General features: G+C 36.4%; 1 protein-coding gene across 2 annotated transcripts in view; it reads left to right on the top strand.

The window, feature by feature from the left end:
* The window catches only part of LOC137408366 (transcription initiation protein SPT3 homolog), a 55,552-nt gene extending 33,286 nt beyond the window's left edge, over positions 1 to 22,266 (top strand). For both annotated transcript variants that reach the window (XM_068094866.1, XM_068094867.1), the window contains exons 2-10: positions 2,605 to 2,689; positions 7,151 to 7,237; positions 9,689 to 9,770; positions 11,089 to 11,213; positions 11,287 to 11,362; positions 13,240 to 13,361; positions 17,193 to 17,390; positions 18,228 to 18,311; positions 21,538 to 22,266. In XM_068094866.1, the coding sequence (XP_067950967.1) occupies positions 2,605 to 2,689; positions 7,151 to 7,237; positions 9,689 to 9,770; positions 11,089 to 11,213; positions 11,287 to 11,362; positions 13,240 to 13,361; positions 17,193 to 17,390; positions 18,228 to 18,311; positions 21,538 to 21,579 (901 nt within the window). In that variant the 3' untranslated portion in view covers positions 21,580 to 22,266. The remainder of the gene's footprint in view (positions 1 to 2,604; positions 2,690 to 7,150; positions 7,238 to 9,688; positions 9,771 to 11,088; positions 11,214 to 11,286; positions 11,363 to 13,239; positions 13,362 to 17,192; positions 17,391 to 18,227; positions 18,312 to 21,537) is intronic.
* Positions 22,267 to 25,123: the final 2,857 nt, after the last annotated feature.

Genomic DNA, 25,123 nt, shown 5'->3' with positions numbered 1-25,123 from the left:
CCCGCTGTCCAGTGGTCCCTGCATCATCATCTGACAACAAGCCACTTCGCACGCGGATGGCCAGTTTTTTGCTTGTTTGTACTGAAAATGAACAAGAGTGAAGGCATTGCCAAGTATGATGCTGGTAGTATGGGATCGCTGCCTCCTGTTTTCCTAAAAACATTGTTCGTGCTAACGTTCAGTGTTGGTACTTCAGGAGAGCCGTCCTTGATGAATCGTTTGCCAATTTTTTTTATTATTCCGCCAGTATCGGCTCAGAGAAAGCTCAGTGCAGTGTTTGCTTGTGAACCAATTTAGCCAGTGATCAGTGATATAATAAGCAGCGATACAGCGAAATGTATGTGGAAGAGCCATTGACAAGTACACATAAATTAGTAATGGAAGTCGCAGACTTCTCTCATCTACTAACTTAGCTGTACTTTGCTATGAACAATGGATAAGACCCTCTCCGTGTCACTTTAAGACCTAATGTATCAATGTATATTCCTCATACTCCCAACTCGTAGATTTGTCCCTCTACAAGCAGATGGTGTGAGTACGCAATTAATTATCGTGAGATATTTTTTGTGGAATATATTTATTGTTATTCAGTGGCCTTGCTCTGACTCAGTCACTTTGATGGGAAATATTAGATGGCCAAACCAAAGACATCTAGAATGCATACTCGTTGCCAGTACTTTTTCCCTCCATTTTTCAGTATTATCTTAGATAAGCCTTGCGATATTATTATTATTTAATATTTTTAATGGTTCTCTGAGAACTCACTCGTGATTGGCTTATGTGACACTTTGCTAGAACACTGTATCAGAAGAAATCTCAGTTTACATATATTGAATGTTGCCTATAGTAGTCTTAGGAGTGCTCAATTGATAAAGGAAAGCGCGTTGCTCTTATGTCTTTTCATTATGTATCTTTAAATTCTGCTGCCTATCATAAGTACAAATCACCATCAAACCATCAGAATGATAACATGGAAAGCAGAAGACATCAAGATAGCTGATTCCTCAAATCCAGGTCACTCCTGCAAATGATTTAAATAGTTGTGAGACAAAAACAAATGTTGGGACCCTGAAATACGGAAAGAATTAAGATGCAGCGCAATTACTAAAAAATTGTTTCTACAAATCACGACAAATCATTTGTGTGATTTTTCATATTGGTGCAGTATTTTCCAAAATACTGCACCAATATGTTTAATTGAAAAGCTGGATTATAACTTATTCAAATATGAAAGGGAAAAATTGCGATAGCGTATCCGTAAAAAGTGTTTTTAACCAATTTTCAAAATTTATCGAATTATTCTCATGTGATCTAAGTTTTAATCAAACGTCATTTTCTGCAGTAGTTCCTGTACAGTCATCCTTTTTGGCTGATAGCCAAGTGGTTTCTTCGTTTTTGTAAAGATACCATATTTGTCTCTCTCTAGGGCAGCAACAACCACACTATTGATGAGTTCTTACTGAACCCATTTTTGTAGGACAAATATCACACTAACCTTTTGATTTTGGTGACTTCATAGCTCATACTGGTTTTTTGTTTCAAAGTCGCTAAAATATTTTTTGCTTGTAACAGGTTTTTTGATATTGGTCAGATACCAATATTAAATTGACTTCTTAGATTAACGCCCGCCCGAAAAAAAAGGGAAGAAACTTCCCATTTCTCAATGGTGAGTTGACTTGATAAGAAACATGAATTGTATCAAAGGTGAAAGCTATGACTCCGGATTTTAGTACTGCAGTCTCCTATCTCTAACCAAAGTCAAAGTAACCCTTAATCATGTGGAGGTGGAAGCTGTAACTCTTATATTTAAACAGAGAACATGCACATTTAGTTACAGCATCATTCTGGTTAGCACAGCTTTTTAGATTGAAATCCGGGTACAAATCTTTTAAAAAATTCTTATTGGTCTAGTCAACTCTAGCAATAAATAATAATAAATAAATAATTCCATGCTGACCAAGTGGTAAAGCGGGAGACCAGATTGCGTGAAACCATAGCATGTAAATATGGCAGTTTCCTCTTATAAACTACTTAGCCAGAGTTACTGTGAAATACTGTCACCTGCCGTGTAGTCAAGGATAAATGGAATTCTGTAAGAAGGTAAGGTATGTGTAGATGTTCCCTTTTCCCACTTACTCATATATATTAATAATCTAGTCAGTCTTAATAGGCCTGTCTAACCGCTTCCTTTGTTATAAAAATAACAAATCCAAGTGTTCTGTAACCAAAATTTTTCCTCAACTGCACCGACTGACCCCTGTTAAACAGACCTAGATCAGCCCAGAGACCAGTTAATAGAAGGAAGCAGGATTTAATATATCACTATATATATTGAGGGCCTAGGGTTTGCCACAGCGGCTGTCATATTGATGGTACTTCAATGAAGTTCTTCATTTTTTTAAACATTTCAATTATTAGTTATTAATTATGAAAAGATCTTTAATGAGTACTTTGGCTCAAAAGACCTTGTTTCCATTAACAGTTTTGACAGATTTTGAAGGAACTGTACCCGGTATATCAACCTTGAGGATGTCTTATTGCTTCCTTTTGCAGACATTGCTGCACCCTTTTTGCGTTCATCGCTAGCTTTTTGTTCTCTCGCAGGCATGGCTACGGAGATGCGAGCTGCCCTCTCCAGGAGTCAGTTGAACTAATTGAATCGATAGTCAGAGAGCAGACTTATTATTTGGTAGGTATTGGTAGTAGTTTGGAGTCTCAGTGGCATCTGATTACATCTTTCTGGGTTGGTCCAAATTTGTAACCAGATGTATATGTAATTCCTTGATGATCGACTATCATGATGTCTGCTATGTTTTTTAAAGAGTGCTGTTGCACAAACATTGGCTCTTTGATCTTGACTGGACATGCCTGAATTCAGTGGCAGGGAACCCAACCTCTGGAGTCATGTACAGTTGCAGAGAGTCATTTAAGGTTGGATGTCATTCCTGTCACTAACAGTGGCCAATTTAGAAAATTAAATTCTAGCCTGCTGTTTGCAGGCCACAGCTGCTCTCCAGCAACGATCATGAGTGATCTTGACTCTCGAGATGAGATCGATAAGGTATGTGGATGAAATCTTCAGTCGTTGATTGTTTTATCCAATTTTTTATTGTCAGAAGCCCATAAACCGTAATTATGAAAAGGGACTGTGATTTTAAATACATAGCTTTATATAAGTAATAATTTAATTCTAATAATAATAAAAATTTATCGACTAAATTAAAGACTACTATCATCGCATAAATAATGAAAAACGTTACCAGGTTGAAGTTTTTCAGTTCATTCTTACTGTTCAGTGATTGGCTGGTGGCTGAAACCTTACGGACAAGTTTGTTAAAACAGAGGGAGTAATTGTTCTGGCTACATGGCTTTTCATCTATCGCTCTCTCTCACTCTCCAGTTGTTCTGGTTAAAAAAATCTATATATCATCAATCTATATATAAAATCTATATATAAAGATATGCATTTAAAATCACAATACCCTTTTCATGATTACGGTTTAGAGGCTTCTGACAACAAAAAAGGGATAAAGCAGCCAATGGCGGAGTGTTTGATCCTACCCAACTGATAACAACTGAGTAATGAGCAGTTGTGTGCTCCTGGTAACTCAACATTTGAAAGTCAAAAGACAACTTATGTTGCTTGTTAGAGAACAGCGGTGGTCTAGACCCTAGACCACCAGACCTCTGAACAATATATTGAGGTTTGATTCCCAAAAAAGGCCACTTGTGAAGACAGGAATAACATCCACCCAGATATTGCTATATTGCTCTCCGCAACTGGGCATATCTCCAGTCTTCGAGGTTTCCTTGCCACTGAACTCGGACACGGCCAGTCAAAATCACAGAACCATTGTTTGCGCAACAAAGCTCTTAAAAACATGCTCAGTCTTTGCTTGCAGTAACCTAAGCAGACATACTTCATCCATCCAGAGGGAAGGAATGCTCACACATCCCAGAGTGTCATGTTTCGCAAAGTTTTTCAGCTCGCCTTTTTCTTCGCCGCAACAGAACTCGGCATCGTGGAATATATGAACAATCAGTTTTAAGGTGCAATTGAAATGTTAGAAAGCGCCTGTGGCCTTTGAATTGCCTGGGAGCAACAGGTCGGGGTTTAATTTCCATAGAAGGTCACTGGTGATGGCAAGAAAGGCTTCTGACACCAAATCTCTCTTTCAACCAAACCAGTTCATGCGAATTAGTCTACACACTGGCAGGCAATCTACTAACCGGCCTTTGATGAAATCCGTCTTGATAAAGCATTACATATGGAAATTTACTATATCATGAATTTTCTTATCAGTTAATTTACTTATGTTCAAGATAAAATTGTGCATGCTCCCATATCGTTTGACAACTTTTGACCTAGTTGAGCAGTAAACATGGCTGTTTGTGCAATGTCCTAAAATTTGGCATTGTGACCAGCACAAATGCCTCAGCACACTTGTAGGTTGTCCTTGGTATGTTTTGCACCATCATATGTCACTTGTCAACTCGTGAACTCGAGTGTTTGTGATGTCATACCAGTACTTACGTACTCCGAGTCTGGCCAGTGTCCAAATAGATATACACGAATTTAGTAGATCTCCGGATTACTTTAGCAGATATTTTTCCTTCTAGAAGTTGTTGAGTAAAGACACTTTCTGCTTCCTGTTATGGCTGTTCTGTAACTATGTTCTGACTACAACAAAATGGTTTTGCCTAGCGAATTTATTTCTTCGGTTGAGGCCAGACAACTCCTCAACTCTATTTCACAGCGTTACGTTTCCGCCTCCAAATTCTAGATGGCTTCAAGTGTTTCCAGAGTCCTTCAGTTATTAAGGAATTCACACAAAAAGTTGTGCAAAATGTTTTTTAAACGCAAGATGACTGCCTTTTTGTGGCTAAGCACTATTTAACACTAGTGATGGAGTTGTTTTCACATGGCCAGAATTAATCAATGTCTCACTCACACCAAGACTACATTTTTTGCCAAAAGGGACCTTTTCTCTGATATAGCTTGCCTGAACTGACTTAGAAGTGGGAGTTATCATCTCTAAGTATAGTCCTAAGCATGATTTATGGTATTAGAGTGGCTTTCAGCTTTTAATAAAACATCTAACCTTTGCGTTGGGGAGCAAAACTGCTATTGGCCCGCACAGCTCATCCATGCATGCGCCCTCACCATTGGCTTCTAAAAACTTGGCTTCTAAAAACATCCCCATGTATTGATGCTTTCATTGAGCGCTACTCTACTTATAAAAAGGAAGAGAAGGTCCAACATCAGAAGTTAGCAAATTGGTCATAATTTAAAAATACAAAATCGTTTTACCATTCAACTTTGTATATGGAAAACTAATCCCTCCTTGCCCAAAAATCCTTCAGCTGCAAGTTAGCATTACATTTTAGAGTTGTCTTTTCAATATCAACCACCCATGTGCTGTAGTGTAAGTTTGAATACTACATATTGGGGAGATAACTCTTGTTTTTTAAAACCGATCTTCATTATTCTAATTGGTGACAAAATATTTAGTTGTGAAAGTATGATCATTGGTCAAGATCGGATAATAGCAAGAAAAGAAAGAAGAGCACGAGAAACAAAACAAATTTAAAATCTTAGATGCGTAACTACTGAGGGCTGTCAGTGGATAAACGAGTAGCCTGTCTCGACAAACATGTTTTTGCGGAGTTGTCCCCCGGCAAGCGCGGCGAGCAAAACAACAGCTTGTCACAATACGCACTGCACTTGATGCATTAGCTGCACTGAAAGGGAGTTGTTCTCTTCCGTCTTTGCGGCATGGCTGTGATGTTGTCAGTCGCTCGTACGCGCTCCATTGGTAATCATAACGGATTTAGTACAAAAATTTATGTAGAAAAAATAAGATGAAAGCGTTTAACCAGAGACCAGTCTCTGCGGTAAACTTTAGTAGAACTTAAGAACTTAGGCAACAACAGCGACTAAACATGTCGTTATTCGTGCACTCAGTCAGTTTTATTTGTATTTTTGTATCAGTCAGTTTTATTTGTTCCTATTAATTTTATTTTTAATTTATTTTATCCTCAAGTTCTAAAGTTTACTGCAGAGACTGGTCTCTGGTTAAACGTTTTTATCTTATTTTTTTCTACATAAATTTTTGGGTTAAATCAGTTTTGATTACCAATGGAGCGACCGACATAACATCGCAGCCAAGTCGCGTAGACGAGAGAGAACAACTCCCTTTCAATGCAGCTGATGCATCAGGTGCAGTGCGTATTGTGACAAGCTGTTGTTTTGCTTGCCCCGCTCGGAGGGTGACAACTCCGCAAAAACAACAGTTTGTCAAGACAGGCTAATAAACGAGATGCAACATTTTCTGAACTCTTTGTCACAGTACCAGTCCTGGTGTTTTAAAGTGAAGGATAATATTAGCAATATAAGGATCACCATTATTATTATTATTGTAAGCTCGACGAATAAAAGAGTGCATAAAAACAGTAAGCATGTCTTCTTAGTAACAAACTTGCTTTCTTGTGGTTGACTGAGACGCTTATTAAGGATAGGACAGCTACTGTGTCTGGCTTGCTTAAGATAAAGCAAACAGGAAACAACAGGAAACCGGTGACCTTTGATTCAAGAAGTTGCTCAAAATGCCTGACCAGTCCATTATTCAGGGGTTATGAAAGGTGTAGATTGTCAGCCTCTAATAACCATTGAAGGATTAATCTTTAATTAACTCTCACATTCAGTGTATTCATACATGGAATGGGTTCAGAGTTGCTTCCACACAGTATCATAGAAATGTACATGTACTTCTTGTGAGCAAATTATCATTTCAGTCAACTCGTGAAGGCAATTATTTGCCAAACTGCTAAATCTATTTTCCTTTTAAAACCGAATCATTAGGCTATCATTTGAGTTTCTAGCTTCTATCGAGTTGATAGTCAATGTACTTTGGTATGACTTTTAAAATCTATGGATTCTGTCTTTTATCCTTAGATAAAGTATTTTAATTCAAAATACTGGAAAAACAGATATTTTAAAGCAAATTTTTAGTACTGTGATGTAGCCTAAATATTTTTTCATCAAATTTTAATATTATTTACTTATATTATTTCTATCAGGTCCTATTACAAATCTGTTGGTTGATCTTGTTTGTTTGTTTGTTTGTTGATCTTGATGTTTTGTCTTCAGATGTGCCAGCTTGCGGACATCTCCACTCTAAGGGAGAGTAACAGCCTTGACCTGGAGGAAATTCTCTGTCTTTTTAGACGTAACAAGGTGAATCTTCCTCTACGAACTTAACTCATTAATTGATGGTACACATATATTAATCAGAGAGGTTAACTAGTGCAGTTGATCTGTATGTGTGTAGTACTTTGATATTGTCTAGTTTGTGTGATCACTGTGTGTAGTATTTTGATAGTGTCTAGTTTGTGTGATCACTATGTGTAGTACTTTGATAGTGTTTAGTTTGTGTGATCTCTATGTGTAGTACTTTGATAGTGTCTAGTTTGTGTGATCACTATGTGTATTACTTTGATAGTGTCTAGTTTGTGTGATCACTGTGTGTAGTACTTTGATAGTGTTTAGTTTGTGTGATCTCTATGTGTAGTACTTTGATAGTGTCTAGTTTGCGTGATCACTATGTGTAGTACTTTGATAGTGTCTAGTTTGTGTGATCACTATGTGCAGTACTTTGATAGTGTCTAGTTTGTGTGATCACTGTGTGTACTACTTTGATAGTGTCTAGTTTGTATGATCACTATGTGTACTACTTTGATAGTGTCTAGTTTGTATGATCACTATATGTAGTGTACACTTTGATAGTGTCTAGTTTGTGTGATCACTATGTGTAGTACTTTGATAGTGTTTAGTTTGTGGGATCTCTATGTGTAGTACTTTGATAGTGTCTAGTTTGTATGATCACTATGTGTAGTATTTTGATAGTGTCTAGTTTGTGTGATCACTATGTGTAGTACTTTGATAGTGTTTAGTTTGTGTGATCACTGTGTAGTACTTTGATAGTGTCTAGTTTGTATGATCACTATGTGTAGTATTTTGATAGTGTCTAGTTTGTGTGATCACTATGTGTAGTACTTTGATAGTGTTTAGTTTGTGTGATCACTATGTGTAGTACTTTGATAGTGTCTAGTTTGTGTGATCACTATGCAAAGTATTTTGATATTGTCTGGTCGATATGCCCTTGCTAGTTTTCTGTCACCAAGATGTAACATTGTTAAATTCATAATTTTTTTCTGCTAACAATAATTTAATCTTTCAGTCATGATAACAAATGGAAAACCGCGCGATCAATGATAAAACTTGTAAGCGGTTTGTAAACTTATGAGCACTGTTTCGCTAGCAGTTGGCTGGTCAGAGAAAAGAGGTGGTGGTTCGCTTAAGGAAGAAATATATCTCTTAATAAGCTCAGTCGTCTCTGCCAGCCTGTCTCTTTCCTGGGCAGCCTATGTAACCACGGTGTAAGTGGCATACAATAAGGGCACTTCTGACTTCTGTACACACTTACCATAGAAGATTACACACTTCAAAATACCAAAACATATAAATATTCATTTAGTCTTACAAATGCCCTTAATCTGGGAGTTATCTTCTAAAGATATTTTCATCAATCTGTGATGGTCGTGTTAATTACTCTACTGATGAATCTGATAGTAGCCTGAAAACATGAAAGTATTTACAAAAGTTTCAGATGATAGCTTTTGATAATTCATTGGCATGGTTAGGCTAAGCTCTTCTCAATGGACCCTATCGAGGGCTCTCATGTGCACAAGGCTTAAAATTATGAAGAATAACTTATTGGAACCCAAACAGCCCCACGTCTTCAATCGTGTGCCTCTACCAGGCCTGTATTCACTGGTTGCAAGTTGGGGCGGCTAATGTTAGTCGACTAGTTATGATCACCTGGGGGTGTTGAGGGGGCGGTGTAAGCCCCCAACAGGTTTCTCTTATGTAGGGCCTCAGCCGGGCCTCTCATGTGAAGTTTTAAAAGATTTTATTGGAAAGTATCAACATTTTTTTATTTTTTTAGATTTGTTTTGTTTTAGGTGATGTGACTGACGAGACGTTTTTAAATTAAAATAGGCAAAACTTGACCGCAGTTAAAACGCTCAGAAAAAAGACATCCTTTTCTTTTGAGCGTTTTAACAAAGATCAATTTTGCCGATTTTATTTTAAGTTCATACGGAGGTTTTCACGCTTTCGATGGGACATGGCCAAGCGGATGTTTGGTAAAACTTGATATTTTGCAAACCTTTATCAAGGTCGTTAACAAGAATATTTTGCCACTGATGATGATAATAATAATGACGCCTAAGAACTACTAAAAGTTGATGTTTGTCTCTATGGCTTGGAATAAAGTGATATTCTACAGCGATAAAAACCGTCTCCATAGCCGTTGTGCAAATAACTTTTCGAATAAATGATGTTGAGGTTGAGTTATCTGAAGCAATTTATCATTGCGTGGGAACGGACCAAACAAATCCGTTCGAGTTAACCTTGTGTTTGAGATGAAATGTTACATTTTATCCGAGGGCGAGTTACCCGAGTTTGACTGTACTTAGCCGCGGAAAGTTTCTAAAAAGTTGGGGCGGCTCAGCCGGCCAGTCGCCCCAGGGAATGCGGGCCTGGCCTCTACGTGTCTGTAAGCATGCTTACATAACCATGCGTATTTATCAAATACATGCACATGTATAACAATTTTTTTTCAAGGTAAAGCTACAGAGGTTGCTGGCTTACCTTAAATCTAGGGATATGAAAAGTTCGATAGGCAAAGAGCTTGCTCCTGACTCAGGTATTATCGCTATTATACATCTTTGTATATTTTTATACATTTTATTTTCTCTACTTCCGTTTGCAAATAATCCAATTTTTGTAGAATGTGGTATCGTTACGAACCACATAAGGGTAAATTGTGAACATGAAATGGAGAGCAGTGGTTTCATAAATACTTTTTGGAGGTTCATTGAGGGAGCTCCTATTGATACTGAAGCAGCAATTTTTGGTTGTTTTCAAGGGAATATCGCCATAGAAAGTTGCATTACGGTTGTGACGCTATTCATTTTTAGGAGAAGACAATTTCTCATAGCTCATTCATAATTCCAAAAGCAACCATACAACATTGTATCAATTCATTTGCTTGGCTATATTAATTCATTGGCTTCATTACCCTGCCTGTTACAGAGTAAGTTCCCAAGCTTTACTCTCTTAACCTGTTACATTTACATGTATATATTATATGTTCTATACATATTGTGAAGGCTGGCCACACACTGGTCAGAGCCCGAACATAAAGCCACATGAGTTTGTGTGACAAGTAGCATAACTCCTATTTTTCTCGTTGCCCTTTTAACGAGTTGAGAAAGAAGCTAGTTGATGTGTCAAGCAGATAAAATAATTAGAAACGACGAGCTATTATGGTGAAAATTTTATTGAAATATTTGGTTCACATTTATTGGTTGGCTTTTCGTTAGCGGTAGACAAAAGGATTCTATGTGGAAGGATTCTATAGGATTCTATGTTTTTATCTTCTAATGTAACAAAATAAGAATTTGCTTGTAATTCAGAGTAGTAGAGTACATGTAGTAAGTAGTAGAGTAGCAGAATACATGTAGTAGTACAGAGTAGCAGAGTACATGTAGTAGTACAGAGTAGTCGAGTACATGTAGTAGTACAGAGTAGTAGAGTACATGTAGTAGTACAGAGTAGCACAGTGGATGTAGTAGTACAGAGTAGCAGAGTACATGTAGTAGTACAGAGTAGTCGAGTACATGTAGTAGTACAGAGTAGTAGAGTACATGTAGTAGTACAGAGTAGCACAGTGGATGTAGTAGTACAGAGTAGCAGAGTACATGTAGTAGTGCAGAGTAGTAGAGTACATGTAGTAGTACAGAGTAGCAGAGTACATGTAGTAGTACGGAGTAGCAGTTAGTTATTAGCTCTTTCTACTACTAGGTGAGTTCACCTCAAATCTCCCCAAACTTAACTCAATCTGTTTTTGCCCTCTCCAAGTCTACGAAGTTGCACGGTCACAACCACCACATTTAACTGAATAGCAAGTAAGGAACGATGTTTAGTAAGGGATTTCCCACCCCAACTTTGTGTTCTTTCAGATCCAGACAAAGGCAAACGCCTCAAGACGGCTCAACAGTTTTTAGAAGCAATTGATACAGCGGGTAGTCTAATTGATGTCCTAGAAGAAAACTTAGTCGATGTGGCAAAGCAGAGGCGACTGCTGGTACGTATGTTTGCTACGTGAATGTTTTCTTATAAAATCTTCACAATTATTGATGGTCATATTGATGTTTTAGCGACAGGATATGATGTCACGAACGATGAGTGAGGACCAATATATGAAGTTTCATGAGGCCCGACAGATAAACCTAGGTAGGTAATTTAAGGTTTGTAACAAGTATTGTTAAACACATTAGTTAAACATACATAGTCTCCACAATTATTATGCTTTCTCGGTGGTATAGCGTCCCCATCATTCACACAAATGTTGGTTAGCTTAGGAAAACTTGAAGGGCTCCTATAATATCTGAATAATTGTGCACATACATATTCTCTGTGCTTTATCTGCACACCTGACGATCTCTCACGACGCAATAGACTATCGAATTACTAGCTCTTATACGTTGTTTTCTCTTCCAAGTGCGGCAAAAGAGAACACGATATTTTTATGTCTAACTATGAGACTTGTATCGAAATCAAATCGAAGTTGAGAACTTGCACCGACTTGAGGCTTTACTTTATATGGGCACAAAATGAAACAACAACTTTACTTAAATTTTTTACGTTACGTGGAATTTACGTTATACTGTATTCATTAATTCATTCACTCATTGAAAGCAAATGGTAATACATGTAGTTATTGCTTGTTAGTGCGTAAGTAAACAGTGTTCAGTTAGTATTTAGCTTGCTATATGCTGATATCTTATATAGAGGCAGAGAGAAGTTTTTGTTGGAGATAACTTGAATGTTTTTTGTAAATACTGTCTCCATAAAAGCACCCATCTACTCCAATAGATTTCAATGTTCTTGTCACCATGTCCGTGTTTGGCCAACTTATTTTCATACGTAATTCACTTACAATGTTTGTACAATCACGGTGCATGCTAGGGATTATGGTGGCATTGGTATATTATCTCTGGATCAATCATGAAAGTCAACAAAATTGTTGTGATCGGAACACTACGGTTAAGGTCATTGGTGATGAAGCATTAAAATGTTATTAGACCATGTTTTAAAAACATTCAACCTAAAACTTATTGCCACACGAATTGTTTAACACCCTTTTATACTGTAGGAGTTTTCTGTCTGTAGCGCTATCTATAATTGTTTTCGGTTACAGTATGTATGCTGCTGCGTAGACGCTACAGTTGCATACACGCGCATTGGTCTAGCTGGTGCGTGTAAGCCAGTGCTAAAAAAACTCCCCAACAGTAAAGAATTTTGTAACAAATTCTGAATACTATGGCATGCTCATTGGGCTAATCACTGCAGAGTATTGATATGCAATGCATTTGTTAATCTTTATTATCAAAGTAGGGTGAAATTCTCTGAGTTTAATTACAACTTATGTGAAGGATTTGCAGACTCATGCGCATAATCCGCACCCGAAACAGTCATTTTAGGGTCAAATGGTTTGAAATAAAATGTCTGATGCTCAGAGTAAAAATTATTTGCCTAACTTTATGTTAGACTAGTACTCCTGCGCTCCGTGAGAGATCGTCATGTGTAATAACTATGGGCACACTTATTCTTAGATGTGGGAAGGTGGGCAAATGACGCAGGTGGTAGCGCGTTTGGGTGGAAGTCGGAATATCCAGGTTTGGCTCCTAAACGGTTCTTTTTTCTTAACACTTTTAGTGGGGCTTCGGACAGACGGATGCGGCTCTTATTATAGTAATAGTTTTAATATTAAGCTCTAGTTAGTGCAGTATTAACTCTTATCACTGCATCTGTGGCTGAACGGAGTATAAAATATTGGATTATCTGAGAAACTGTTTCTTGTCATTCCCTGTGTAAGATTAGAGCTATGCAAATTGACGCAGATCTCCCAATTTAACAAATCCTTTGCCATTATTAAGTTGGCTATTATGTGAGAATATATCGTCAGCTGTGGTGAATTCGGTTCTGTTCATTATCAAGACACAGGCTTACTGACTTCGGAGGATATGGTTTTTATGTTGTCATCGAATCACTAGTTCAGACTTTGGCTCAGAGCTTTCTAAGAAAACATTTTAATAATGTATTTTTAGGAAAGCGACTGAAATCTCCGAAAGTACGAGAGTATTTGTTTGGCGACATTGAGCAGCAATACAAGATCTCTCCAGTTTGTCTAGAAGTCGTTGCCTATTGCATGCATGAGACAATTGCAGAGGTTTGTGCTAAGATCTCCTTTTTGCCAGATAATAATAATAATAAATTATTTAACTAGAAGAGACCTTGACCTTGGTGAAGGATCTTTAATAACTTGTCGTTTGAACTTCAGACAAGGTAGGGAAACAGTAAAATACTCTATGATTTTTATTCAAGTACTATTTATTATTATTTTTGTTTGAGTGATGTAGTTTTGTAGTTTTGTAGTGACTTAAACCATAACTGTCACGTACAACTTTTATCGTATTCACTAGGTAAATCAGACACGCTGATTCCGATTTTGTACTAAAAATAGAGATTAGTCCACTAACTTTCAGAGTAATGAAGGCTTTTTTACAGCGTTGTAATATCAGTCTCGAAAACAACACGATCGTCACAACAAGCTCCGCCCATAAATACGTGATGTAACCTAGCTTTTTAGGAATAGAAGTTACGTAGGGATGCTGAGACCGATTTAGAATAATAGAGATGAGTGTTTTAAAATCCATTAATATCTAAATTCAGCCTTAAAAATAATCTCAGTCTTTTCTGAAAGGTAGATAAGCTATTTAACATTGCATATTTAAAAAAGCGCGATAACAACGCTCGCTTGTGATAAAACCGCGCTCTTTGAGCTCATTTTTCTCGGCGTTCAGCCTATTTAAACATCATGTAACAAGCTACGAGCAATTTTAAATAGTTTATATACCTTTCATAAAAGACTGAAATTATTTTACAGGCTGGATTTAGATAATAATGGGTTTTAAGACACCTATCTCTATTATTCTAAATCGGACTAAACAATCCGAACTTCCGTTCCTGAAAAAGCTAGGTTTCGTCACATATTTATGAGCGGAGCTTGTAATGCCAGTTGTGTTGTTTTCGAAACGGATATTGAAACGCTTTAAAAAAGCCTGAATGACTTTGAAGGTTAGTGGACCAATCTCTATATTGAGTACAAAATCGGAATCAGCGTGGCTGATTTACCTAAAAAATACGATAAAAGTTGTACGTGACAGTTCTGGTTTCAGTAAATAGTTGAGCCACCATCGTAAATATTCATTCATAGGTTCCTAGCCTTATTTCTACACTCCCAATTAATCATGTTTGTCAGTAGGGTGAATTACTTTATGTCAGTTGTCTTCATTCATCTACCGACTGCAGATGTTGGCTTTTTCATTAATTTTGTTACTTCAGTGCTCAAAAGTTATCTATTTGCTAAAGCCATCTAATGTAGGTGTTATGTTATTTATCTGATATTCCAGAGCTAGTCATGTGGGGTGGTTTTCTAACCTTTCTTGGCATGTCCATACCATTTGGTTGAGTACCTTAGCTGTGGCATGTAGGAATTATGACCATCCACACATGTCTACTTCCAGCGAATGCCAAAAACAATACAAAATGTTGAAGTGAAGTTGAAAGACAAACTGTTTGTGTACTAACATCTTCTATCATTGTACAGATGAGAATTTATTTTTCTACAGAGATTCTTTTTTCATTGATTCACTTCAAATTTTTAAAGCTTACGGCAATATTTTTGCTGAAATTAAGTTTGAATAAAAAGAAATAGCTCACTGAACACTTACACTTGTAACATCACGTCCAAGGTATTCTCTTCAGAGTACGTCAACAACTTTCCGACTTTAATCCTACTATCAAACTCAGCAAAAACATTAGAATTGTTTTATAATTTTAATACTTCAATATAGACATAAATCACAAGCAGTGGTATGATCCGAAAATGCATACAATTAAACCAAAAAAACTGGTCGTTTGTAAAATGTCATATCTCTTACATGTTCTATTAGATGGCACTCTAATAGAACATGTAAGAGGCAAGGAATCGAAATGGCTCAATGCTTGAGTCATTTCAGAATTTTTCCTGATTTACGAGTGTTTGGTCAGTATAGGTCATAAACAAATTCTTATATTATAGCTAACTCGTTTTATATACTTTAAGACTCACCCATAGTAGTTGGCGGAGGTCTATGTCTATGAGTCTATGGTGGAGGTGTATGATTTGTTGTTGATCCAGCCTCTAGCGGATGATGAAATACACACTTGTGCCAATATCTAGCTTACCCTAGGACACTTATGTATTCGCGGCATCCAACTTTCGCGTTTTCGCGGTGTAATCCTCTCGCGAAAATTTAATGAGCGAAACTAAACTATCATAACAAACGAGCGAAAAGTTAAATGCGAAGTTAAATAGCTTTGTTCATTGATATCCACAATAAAATCGTAATATTAGAAATGCAGGCAACTTTCGTCTGTGGTTAGGATAAATGGGAAATTTCTGGTAAACTCATTATAGCTAATACACCAACTGAGCAGCATGGCAAAGCAATATCAGTTTAGTCACCGAATTTGTAACTGATGAGGATGAATTAAAGTCTGGTAGGTGAAGTCGTAAAATTGAAGAATAATTATTGCAGTGGTGAATTTTATTCCTATCCAAAAACAATATCAACCCTCATCAGGTCCAACCACATTATCTCTTTCACTGCCAATCATGTACAAATTCGTTACCGGCCTAGTGCCAGCCATTTTACCGAAATTGCCGATATTGCTTCATGATATGTATACAGTATTTTTCAAGTTCTACTTTAATTATCTGTATAATCACGAAAATCTAAATTGTCTGTTATGTCATCAACAACTAATTACCTGTTTTATGACTCGCACGAGGTAGTTAATGAACTCACAAAAAAATGTTCGTTTTTAGATTAGAAATTCTCAAACAAAAGTTTAAAATTGCTTCGTTGTTTTAGGCTGATATTATATAGAGAAATCTTCGGACAGCACAGTCAATTTCATAAAACACTTAAAGACTGTGGGTTATGTGGTCAACAAATAATAAAATCAGGTTACCAGACAATTGCTGAGAAAGTCAGAAACTGCGTTTATGTCAGTGGCCCCTAGAAAACGCATAAATGCGTTTATGACGGTGTAAGGGTTATACAGTTTTGGTTGTGAAGTTGGTTGTTACCTATCTACTTTCTTCTTTTTGGGATTCGAGTGTGAAAGTCACGGCGAGAGGGACCTAGACGTCATTGATAGTCTAAGAAACAAATGGCAGCAAGCGATCAAATTGAATTGTCGATCTCACCCACACATTTCAACCTGTGGTTTACAAATACGAACTATTCCCAAATTGAATTTTTTTCTTATTAGTGAACTGGACCTGAGGAATGTAATGTTTTTTCCACTGCATTTATTTTCACACCACTATATTTTCGCACTCATCAGAGCCGCGAAATTAAGTTGCAGCGAAATTTTACTCTGTGTGCTACTCACGAAACTAAATACTAGCGAAATATAAGTGTCCTAGGGTAATACCTTTCTACTGTATTAGTTTTTATTAGTGGTATCAGAGCATCTAGACTTAGCTAAATGAACTTACTTGAGTTGAAGAAAAACAGTATAGTAGAAGTGTGTGTTGTTGCACTTTAGCGGTTGAAAAGTGATCATGGGGAAAAGTTGAAAGGTCAGCCAACTGACATTTCTGAAGGGCCAATATTTCATCTAAAGCAGGATTTGTTTAAAATGAGTGAGTTATAGAATGAATCCAAGTCAACAAGCACTCTCGGCAGATAACACTGCGATAGGGAAAATATTGATTGTGTAAGGTTAAGGATTGCCTGACCGAATCAAAATGACCATAGTCGTCGGTCTTATTTCAAACTTTATGACTTCGAAATTTATGTTTCCAGCCTTTCGATGTTTACCTAAAGGGATTCATCTTTCAGTCGGTGTCAGAAACATTAGTTTAGGTTATTATTGAATGTTCTATTCGTAGTAGATACTGCTATAAATAGAAATGTTTTTTCTCAAGCTTCTTGTTTATGTGTAGATAGTTGATTTGGCAATTATGATAAGAATTGAGACGTCCGCCACGACTGATCCACTTGATCGACTCAAACCCCTGCAAAATCCAGTCAATCCAGATTGGCTTGCGCAGCGCATGACGCTCACAAATGACCTTACAGCTCTTAGCTTGCTTTCTTCTCTCAACGCAGCTCAGAATTTTGGACAGCCTTCTGATTCAATGGTAATTACATTTCTTACTTAGAGTTGTACAATAGTTTGAGTTGTATCTTAGTTTGAGTTATATAATCGTTTGAGTTATATAATAGTTTGAGTTGTGCAATAGTTTGAATTATATAATAGTGTGGGTTGTATGGCAGTTTGAGTTATGTAATAGTTTGAGTTATGTAATAGTTTGAGTTATGTAATAGTTTGAGTTATGTAATAGTTTGAGTTGTGCAATAGTTTGAGTTATACAATAGTTCGAATTATATAATAATTTGAGCTATACGATAGTTTGAGTTATATGATAGTTCGAGTTATATAATAGTTTTAGTTGTATAATAGTTTGAGTTGTGCAATAGTTTTGAGTTATACAATCATTTGAGTTATATAATAGTTTGAGTTATTCGACAGTTTGAGTTATATGATAGTAGTTTGAGTTATATAGTAGCTTGGGTTGTACAATAGTTTGAGTTGTATAATAGTTTGAGTTGTACAATAGTTTGAGTTATACGATAGTTTGAGTTATGTAATAGTTTGAGTTGTATAGTAGTTTGAGTTATATCTCAGTTTGAGTTAAACAATAGTTTGAGTTATATAATAGTTTGAGTTATACAATAGTTTGAGTTATACAATAGTTTGAGTTATACGATAGTTTGAGTTATATAATAGTTTGAGTTATATAATAGTTTAAGTTGTAAAGTAGTTGGAGTTGTATCGTAGTTTGGGCTATCCATCATGAACAGTAGAGGGAATTATTCAATCACATAAAGGAGAACATTTGTATCAACAGTATTCTTGTTTTATGATGATGATTAATCTGGTGTGTAAACACAGTCCACCTTCATAATACTTGCAGGCATCTTATAATGCTATTAGCCCTTCTGACATCAGAGAGGGCCTTCGGAGGCGTGCAGAGAATCTCAACTTATTCCACTCACAGGTAGGCACAACTTTTCAATTGTTCATGAATATGCATTATTGATGGAACCCCTGCTGACTTTAAATGAATATATCATATTAAGCCAAGTTTGCTTCTTAATCTGAACCAGTTACTTATGCAATAGGAGTTGTCCACTCTTTCATTCACTGTGAAAAATTTTTAATATCCCGCAAAGCTCTAGCAATAAAATAGCTACGTTCATTCAGGATTGACTTGCATGTAAGGAATGAAATTCTCTGACTAGATTTCATGAAGCTTTCGGCAGTTTGTTTATTAGAGTTTGTAGATTCTGTTCCTAGTTACAATCTATTCTAGCAATTTAATTTCGCTAGAAACGCATTATCATGAAGCTTAATGAAGCCCGAACACCTACTGTCTTAAAAGCAAGAGAGACAACTTTAATCCTAATTTTGTGTCACCAAGCCCGTAAGGATTTCGTTACTTTCTACTTGTTCTCTTTGATGTGATACCAACAGCGTTAGGGATGCAAGGCTCAACACACTACTGTTATTACTCTTATAGTGATAGATACATCGTCGAGTGTCATGGCCGCTATAATAGCGAGTGGCAGCAATCCGAGGTCTCAAGCTAAGAACCTTATAGTTATTCTCTGACATTTTAAAGCTGACTCGTGTCGTTTTATTTGAGAGTGCTGACACTCGCATCATGATTATGTTATAAAATGTCAACACGAATAAGTGTTAGATGTCTACTAAACCTTGTATTTTTCAATGTCTCAAGTTTCAACATGTTTTTATTTACCCTTATCAGCTTTGGCTCCAGTTACTTTGCACGCAACAATCCAATGTGATACCTTGCTTGGGTTCATTATGCACTTCATTGCTTTTGGTAGTTGCCTTCAATTGCAGCCTTGAGCTATGTTCATAATTCTTTTGTGTCAGTAAGCCTTTGTAATACTTATTTGTTGGTATATTGTTTGTATGTATACATCATCCGCAGTTGCAGAAAGATCTAGGTTTCTTCTGGAAGGTAATGACTAGATCTTATCTTATCAGAACAGCTAGATTTATAACCTGGTTTCCTTCCCCAGACCTAGCTAAGGCCTCTGTCATTTTACAAACATCATAACATGTATGGTTTTGAATCTAGATATTTCTCAAGTTGGCAAGACCAGACTCGAATCAATCTCTATTTATTTCTTCAAAACAACTATATTTACAGATCGATTAACTTTGATCTTATTTTCATGTTTGTTTGTTTGTTATGAGCCAAAACTGATATGGGTGATCGGTTTTATAGATTAGTCAGAAATCCTCTAAGGGTGAAAAAGATTTTTTAAGTAAAGCGAAATTGGAAAAGTATGTTATTAGTATTTTAAATCTTAATATTATATAAACTTGCACCTTGATGGTCTAGCGGAGGGCCGATAAAGCCCAGAGAACGACTGTTCTGAAATGCTGAAAGGTACATGAGTAACTCAAAGGTTAGAGTGTCGGGCTGTTAAGCCATATGTCATGAGTTTGAATCCTATCTGAAGCAATCCTTAGTCTCAACTACTAACCTTGACTCCGAACAGACGGATGCAAGGACAAATCACTTGCTATAGCAAAGATTTCAAGAGCACATTTTCATCTGATTCAAGCTAAAACTAAATTTAGACTCGATGGATTTGTGAAATGATACATTTACACGGTTTTGCAACAATACTGCCTAGCAACTGATTGAGGCTTGCGCCATTTTATATTACAAATTATTACAAATATATATATATTACAAATATTACGACAAATTATATTTAATAGTTGAGCATTTTGCCATTGAAAAATGAAACAAAATTGTTCAGTTAAAATCCTTTCCAATTTCATAAATGTTACAATTGTGGCATAACACGGTTTCCAGATAAGAGGACAGGTACAATAGATTTAATTGTTTTGACAATCAGCTGGTTCCCACTTGCTGTTTGATATTAGGAGTTTGCTGTGTATCTAATGTTTAGTAATTGTAGCAACTGACATCTTTCAACTTGTCGCATAGGAGTAAGTAGGATCTGTTGTCAATGTATGCTTATCACCTAGACACTTTTTTAATGTGCACTTTTTGAACTTTTTAAAGTCATGATGCATTAGATGTCAAGATTCGGTTCATAAAATTGTGTACAAGATTTTCTCAGAATATTATTTTAACAAACCATTAGATTCAATTTTAATACAACTCACAGCCATTTATTTCATCTCAACTCACAGCCATCAGTTGCAACTCGATGCACGACCATTAACTACAACTCAACTCAAAGTCACCAACTACAACTCACTCTTTTCTAGTCTTTTGCCAAGACTAATTATTTCAACCCTCAGTTCGTTTTGTTTAAATTCAAACCAACGATGCATATGCACTAGCCAGTAATCAAGTTTTGTTAAAAAAAATGTAGCTCAACGAGTCAACTATTTTTGATTATCAGCTGATCAGAAACTCATTGAATAATGATGATCGGCGCACAGAGTAATTGAGGTAAAGTCTCATAGATGATTATTATCTAATACACACACAGCTTTAAAGCTGAATCACAATCTACATGTATATGCTGATCTGAGCTGACCCGTATAGTGCTGACCTATATATTGCTGACCCATATATTGCTGACCCGTATATTGCTGACCCGTATAGTGCTGGCCCGTATAGTGCTGACCCATATATTGCTGACCCATATATTGCTGACTCGTATATTGCTGACCCATATATTGCTGACCCGTATATTGCTGACCCGTATGGTGTTGACCCGTATATTGCTGACCCGTATAGTGCTGACCCATATATTGCTGACTCATATATTGCTGACCCGTATATTGCTGACCCGTATAGTGCTGACCCATATAGTGCTGACCCATATATTGCTGACTCATATATTGCTGACCCGTATAGTGCTGACCCATATATTGCTGACTCATATATTGCTGACCCATATATTGCTGACCCATATATTGCTGACCCATATATTGCTGACTCGTATATTGCTGCTCGATCTTAGTCAATACTCGGCAAACAAAAAGTTTACTTTCGAATATTGTTGTATCCAATAATTTTTTTTAAATATTGCAAAATTTTACAAATATATTCCTAAGTATTACATTTGCAGTATATCTTGCAGTTCTTACACAGGGCTGAATAGAAACTGATTGATTATCTTGTTGCTGGCAATAAATTCACCAACAATACATTTATGTCTGTCCGAACCTTTTATTGGAATGTAGCATTTTTTCTGTTGTAGGAATTATACTCCAAGAATAAATCAGAATTGCTATGTCTCTGACACACTGACAGGTGGCTCTTGGAGCAGGTCTTCCTACATCATATTGCTAGATGAAGTGTGGCACTACTGGCACCAGCTCTTTCACATTACGCAATGTTGTGGCAGTGCAAAGAAAAGTTAACAAGACACCTTTAATGTACATACAGAGTGACAAATAACAGCACGCACGCATCATCCATAATATTAATAGAATTAAGTTTACCAGACTACAACATGATATTCTTAGTGGATGAATGGTAAAACAAAACAACTTGAAGACAATGTTTACTTCATGGTCAGTTTGTACGTGCCTTAGGCTAGCTGAGGCCAGTCGCTGAGAAGGCATTGTTCCTCCGCAATCTTTCTATACTACAAAGAGTAAAATACAGAGGCTATATGTCTAGCACTCCCATAATTTTATGTTTCACTTATCGGAGTTCTAGGGAAATACTATGCTATTTAATTGCACCCTGGAGATAGTTTGACTGCGGTTGAAGGTCATCACCGTAGTACCATATGGTCAAACATGCCTAGTAAGAAAAGTACATATATTTGCTTGTCACACCGTTTTTTATCTGATAGTCTCATCTACCAAGTCTGCTGAAGGGTCTGTAAGAGGCACTTTGATGAATTTTAAAAGCATACTAACTGTTACTGTTAGCCGAGGTGTTCGTTCCGAGGTGAAATATAAATGTTTGATAATCTCTATTGATAAATCGCACTTAGTCATTCTGTCTGTCTGTTAGTCTGAGTAAACACATTTATTGGCAGCTTTTATTTAAACTTCACACGCATATCCTCCATACTTTCCGCCAGGTGGCTAAAATATTTGGTTTAAAACTTTATCTGGTTCCTAAAAACCAGCCTCTTTAACACCCACTTAATTAGAAACACAAAAATGCCCCTTCACACGCATGGAGGACAATTTTCCTCAATGAACAGGTTAAGGGATTGTTTTTGTGAAAGCCGTGTAGCAATTTGCATTGAAAATCTAAGTGCTCCAGGGCTATAGGGTTCAAAAAGAAAAGAATTCTGGGAAATGTTGGGCTTAGTGCTAGCATAGACCAAAACGTATATCTATAGTAATTAGACTATAACGCTAGCTCTGTTCAAATGTTTGTAAAATGCAAGATGAAATTTTGTTAACTTGGCTCACGGCTATTGCCTTATATCAGCTATACAAACAGATATTTCTAGGAGATGAGTGTTTTAATTGTTTCCAATTTTAGTAAGGTTTCTCGTACTAAATTAAAATGTATAATTTCAAAAGTTTATTCCGTCATAAATTAGTTCAAAGCTTTGATATCTTCAGACAAACTATTGGGCTGCGTATGCAAGCTACTTGAGAGGTAATTCCTTGTGGAAAGCGTGTATATATCACCTGATTGAGATGGTTTTTTCAAAACCTAATCAAGTAAACAGAGATTGCTTCTCTTCAGATTTAATGGAATATTGACAAAATGAAATGTTTCAAGCTCGAGAAATAAGACACTTGAAATAGAATTCTAAGGTTGTCATAACCACCCAAGTGTGTCATCATCACTCGATTATCATGCTGAACTTGGAAATGTAGCGGCGCATTTAACAAGAGCGATATTGTATTTGTTTCGAGTTTGTCAGGAGATTTGAGAATAAAATTAATGTACATAGATTTTCATTAAAATGAACATATTTGAAGTTTTCACTGTATTATCTGTCATGTAACATTTAGCAACTGTTACAGGCTTTCTGATTGGTTAAGGTCAAAATTCAGAGATTGTCATCCTGGAAATATTTTAGTTGCAAGATAGATTCATTGCAAAAGTATTCATAAAATATGTAAAATAAATTGAAATATTAATAACATAATTCTGAAAACATGTTAAAATAGAGACCAGCTAATTCATGGAAGGTGATATAAGCATGTACCATTTTTTGCTCAAGTCTCTGATTCGAACACAAACTAGCTCACGATCTAGCTTTTGGCTGTTTGGTCTACTTACTATTCAAGTCGTGATGTTGCCAATGCTTACCATTTGTCTTACACATGTAGGTGAATGTTTAACTATTGCGTTTTCTCTATTAGCTCAAAACAGAGGAATAGTCTTTTCAATAAACATTGGATAAACAAATTTGAAAGATTGTCAATGAGTGTTGATAGTTTGGTGAACATTCATAAAGTATCCCAAGAGTATGGGGAGTTGTCTGCTTTCATGATGAAGACAAGATTTTTAATTGGATATACCGTACAGGATGAATTTATTCGCGGAGTTATATTTCGCGAAAATTGTCTTTTCATGCATATTCGCGGATGAATTTATTCGCGGATGAAAACTGCCACTCTCTAGGAAAAGTTAACTCTATTACGTCTAGCAATAGAGTTAACATCACGCATGCGCGGCTGCGCGCATTGCGCGTTCCGTTTTCTATTTAGCTTACAACCACGGGTGGATCATACTAAGCTATAAATTCTTTGTTGCGTTCAGAAGTTTTCACGAATATTCACAGATTTGGAGGCCTTTGATGAATCAACAATTTGTGGTAAGTAATGAGTTTTTCACATTTACTAAATTAGTTGAATCTTACTTTGGTTCTTCGGTAAAACGCAATATTCATGTTTTCCATCCCTACCAATTCATTATTTGTTTTAGTGTGAGAGAGAGATTTTTCATCATACACGGAAGAACAATGATTGCAAGGGTGGTGTATGTCATTTTTAGAAGATCACGAATCATTCAGGGAAGTCTGGAAATTCAGATAGAAGTGACCGCAGCTACTTACGAGAAGAATATATCTGATTTAAAAAAAGAGCAAAAACGCCTTTACGAGCACAAATCTTTGGCCAGCCGGCAGAACTTTGCAATAGTAAGCTACGAGGAGAGTTCTGATGATAACTTCCTTACCAGCCATGTAGTAGCAAGAGAATCGTCTTTAACATCTACCCAAGACAGTAACAGCGATGTAGAGCTGCTATTACCAAAATAACTAGTCAGAGAGCGCCATTACACGCTAGTATTCACTTATCAAGAGTATCAGTTTAATTTTTTTGCTCTAGACAACCGCAATATAGACTAAACTGTTTATATTTACTCCATTCATCGTTTGTAAAATTTTATTTGTACACTCAAGTTTGTAATAAATTATAATATATCTATACATGAAATAAAATATATAATTTAATCATGTTTGCTGCAGCGATATCAAGGAGTTGTTGTCAATGAAGGGGTCTAGGTTGACTGGTTGCTTCTTTGCCAATATTCCTGCCTTGATGAATATTACTACTTGTCTCTAGTTTTCGTAATCGGAGTAGGTTGTTTTATTCTCAATCTGCAGTAAACACAAAAAAGAAAAAAATCTTAACAAGTGTCAAGGAAGTACAAAAACAATAGCTGAAGTATTTAATGAAAGCGATCATTTTTTAAACAAAAGAGTTAACTAATGCAGTAAATAATGGAAAAACGTATCTGCACAGCACATCAAATACATACCATAATGTCCAGATCAGAATCATGATCGTCCTCAACTTCGGTATTCGAGATTGATGGAGTTGATTTCAATGTATAAAGACTAAGAGAGCTGTTTTGCG

This window comes from Watersipora subatra, chromosome 11 (genome assembly GCF_963576615.1).
Source record: "Watersipora subatra chromosome 11, tzWatSuba1.1, whole genome shotgun sequence".
Lineage (NCBI taxonomy): Eukaryota > Metazoa > Bryozoa > Gymnolaemata > Cheilostomatida > Watersiporidae > Watersipora > Watersipora subatra.
Note: the sequence above shows the minus strand (reverse complement) of the source record. Positions and strands in the feature narration are given on the sequence as shown.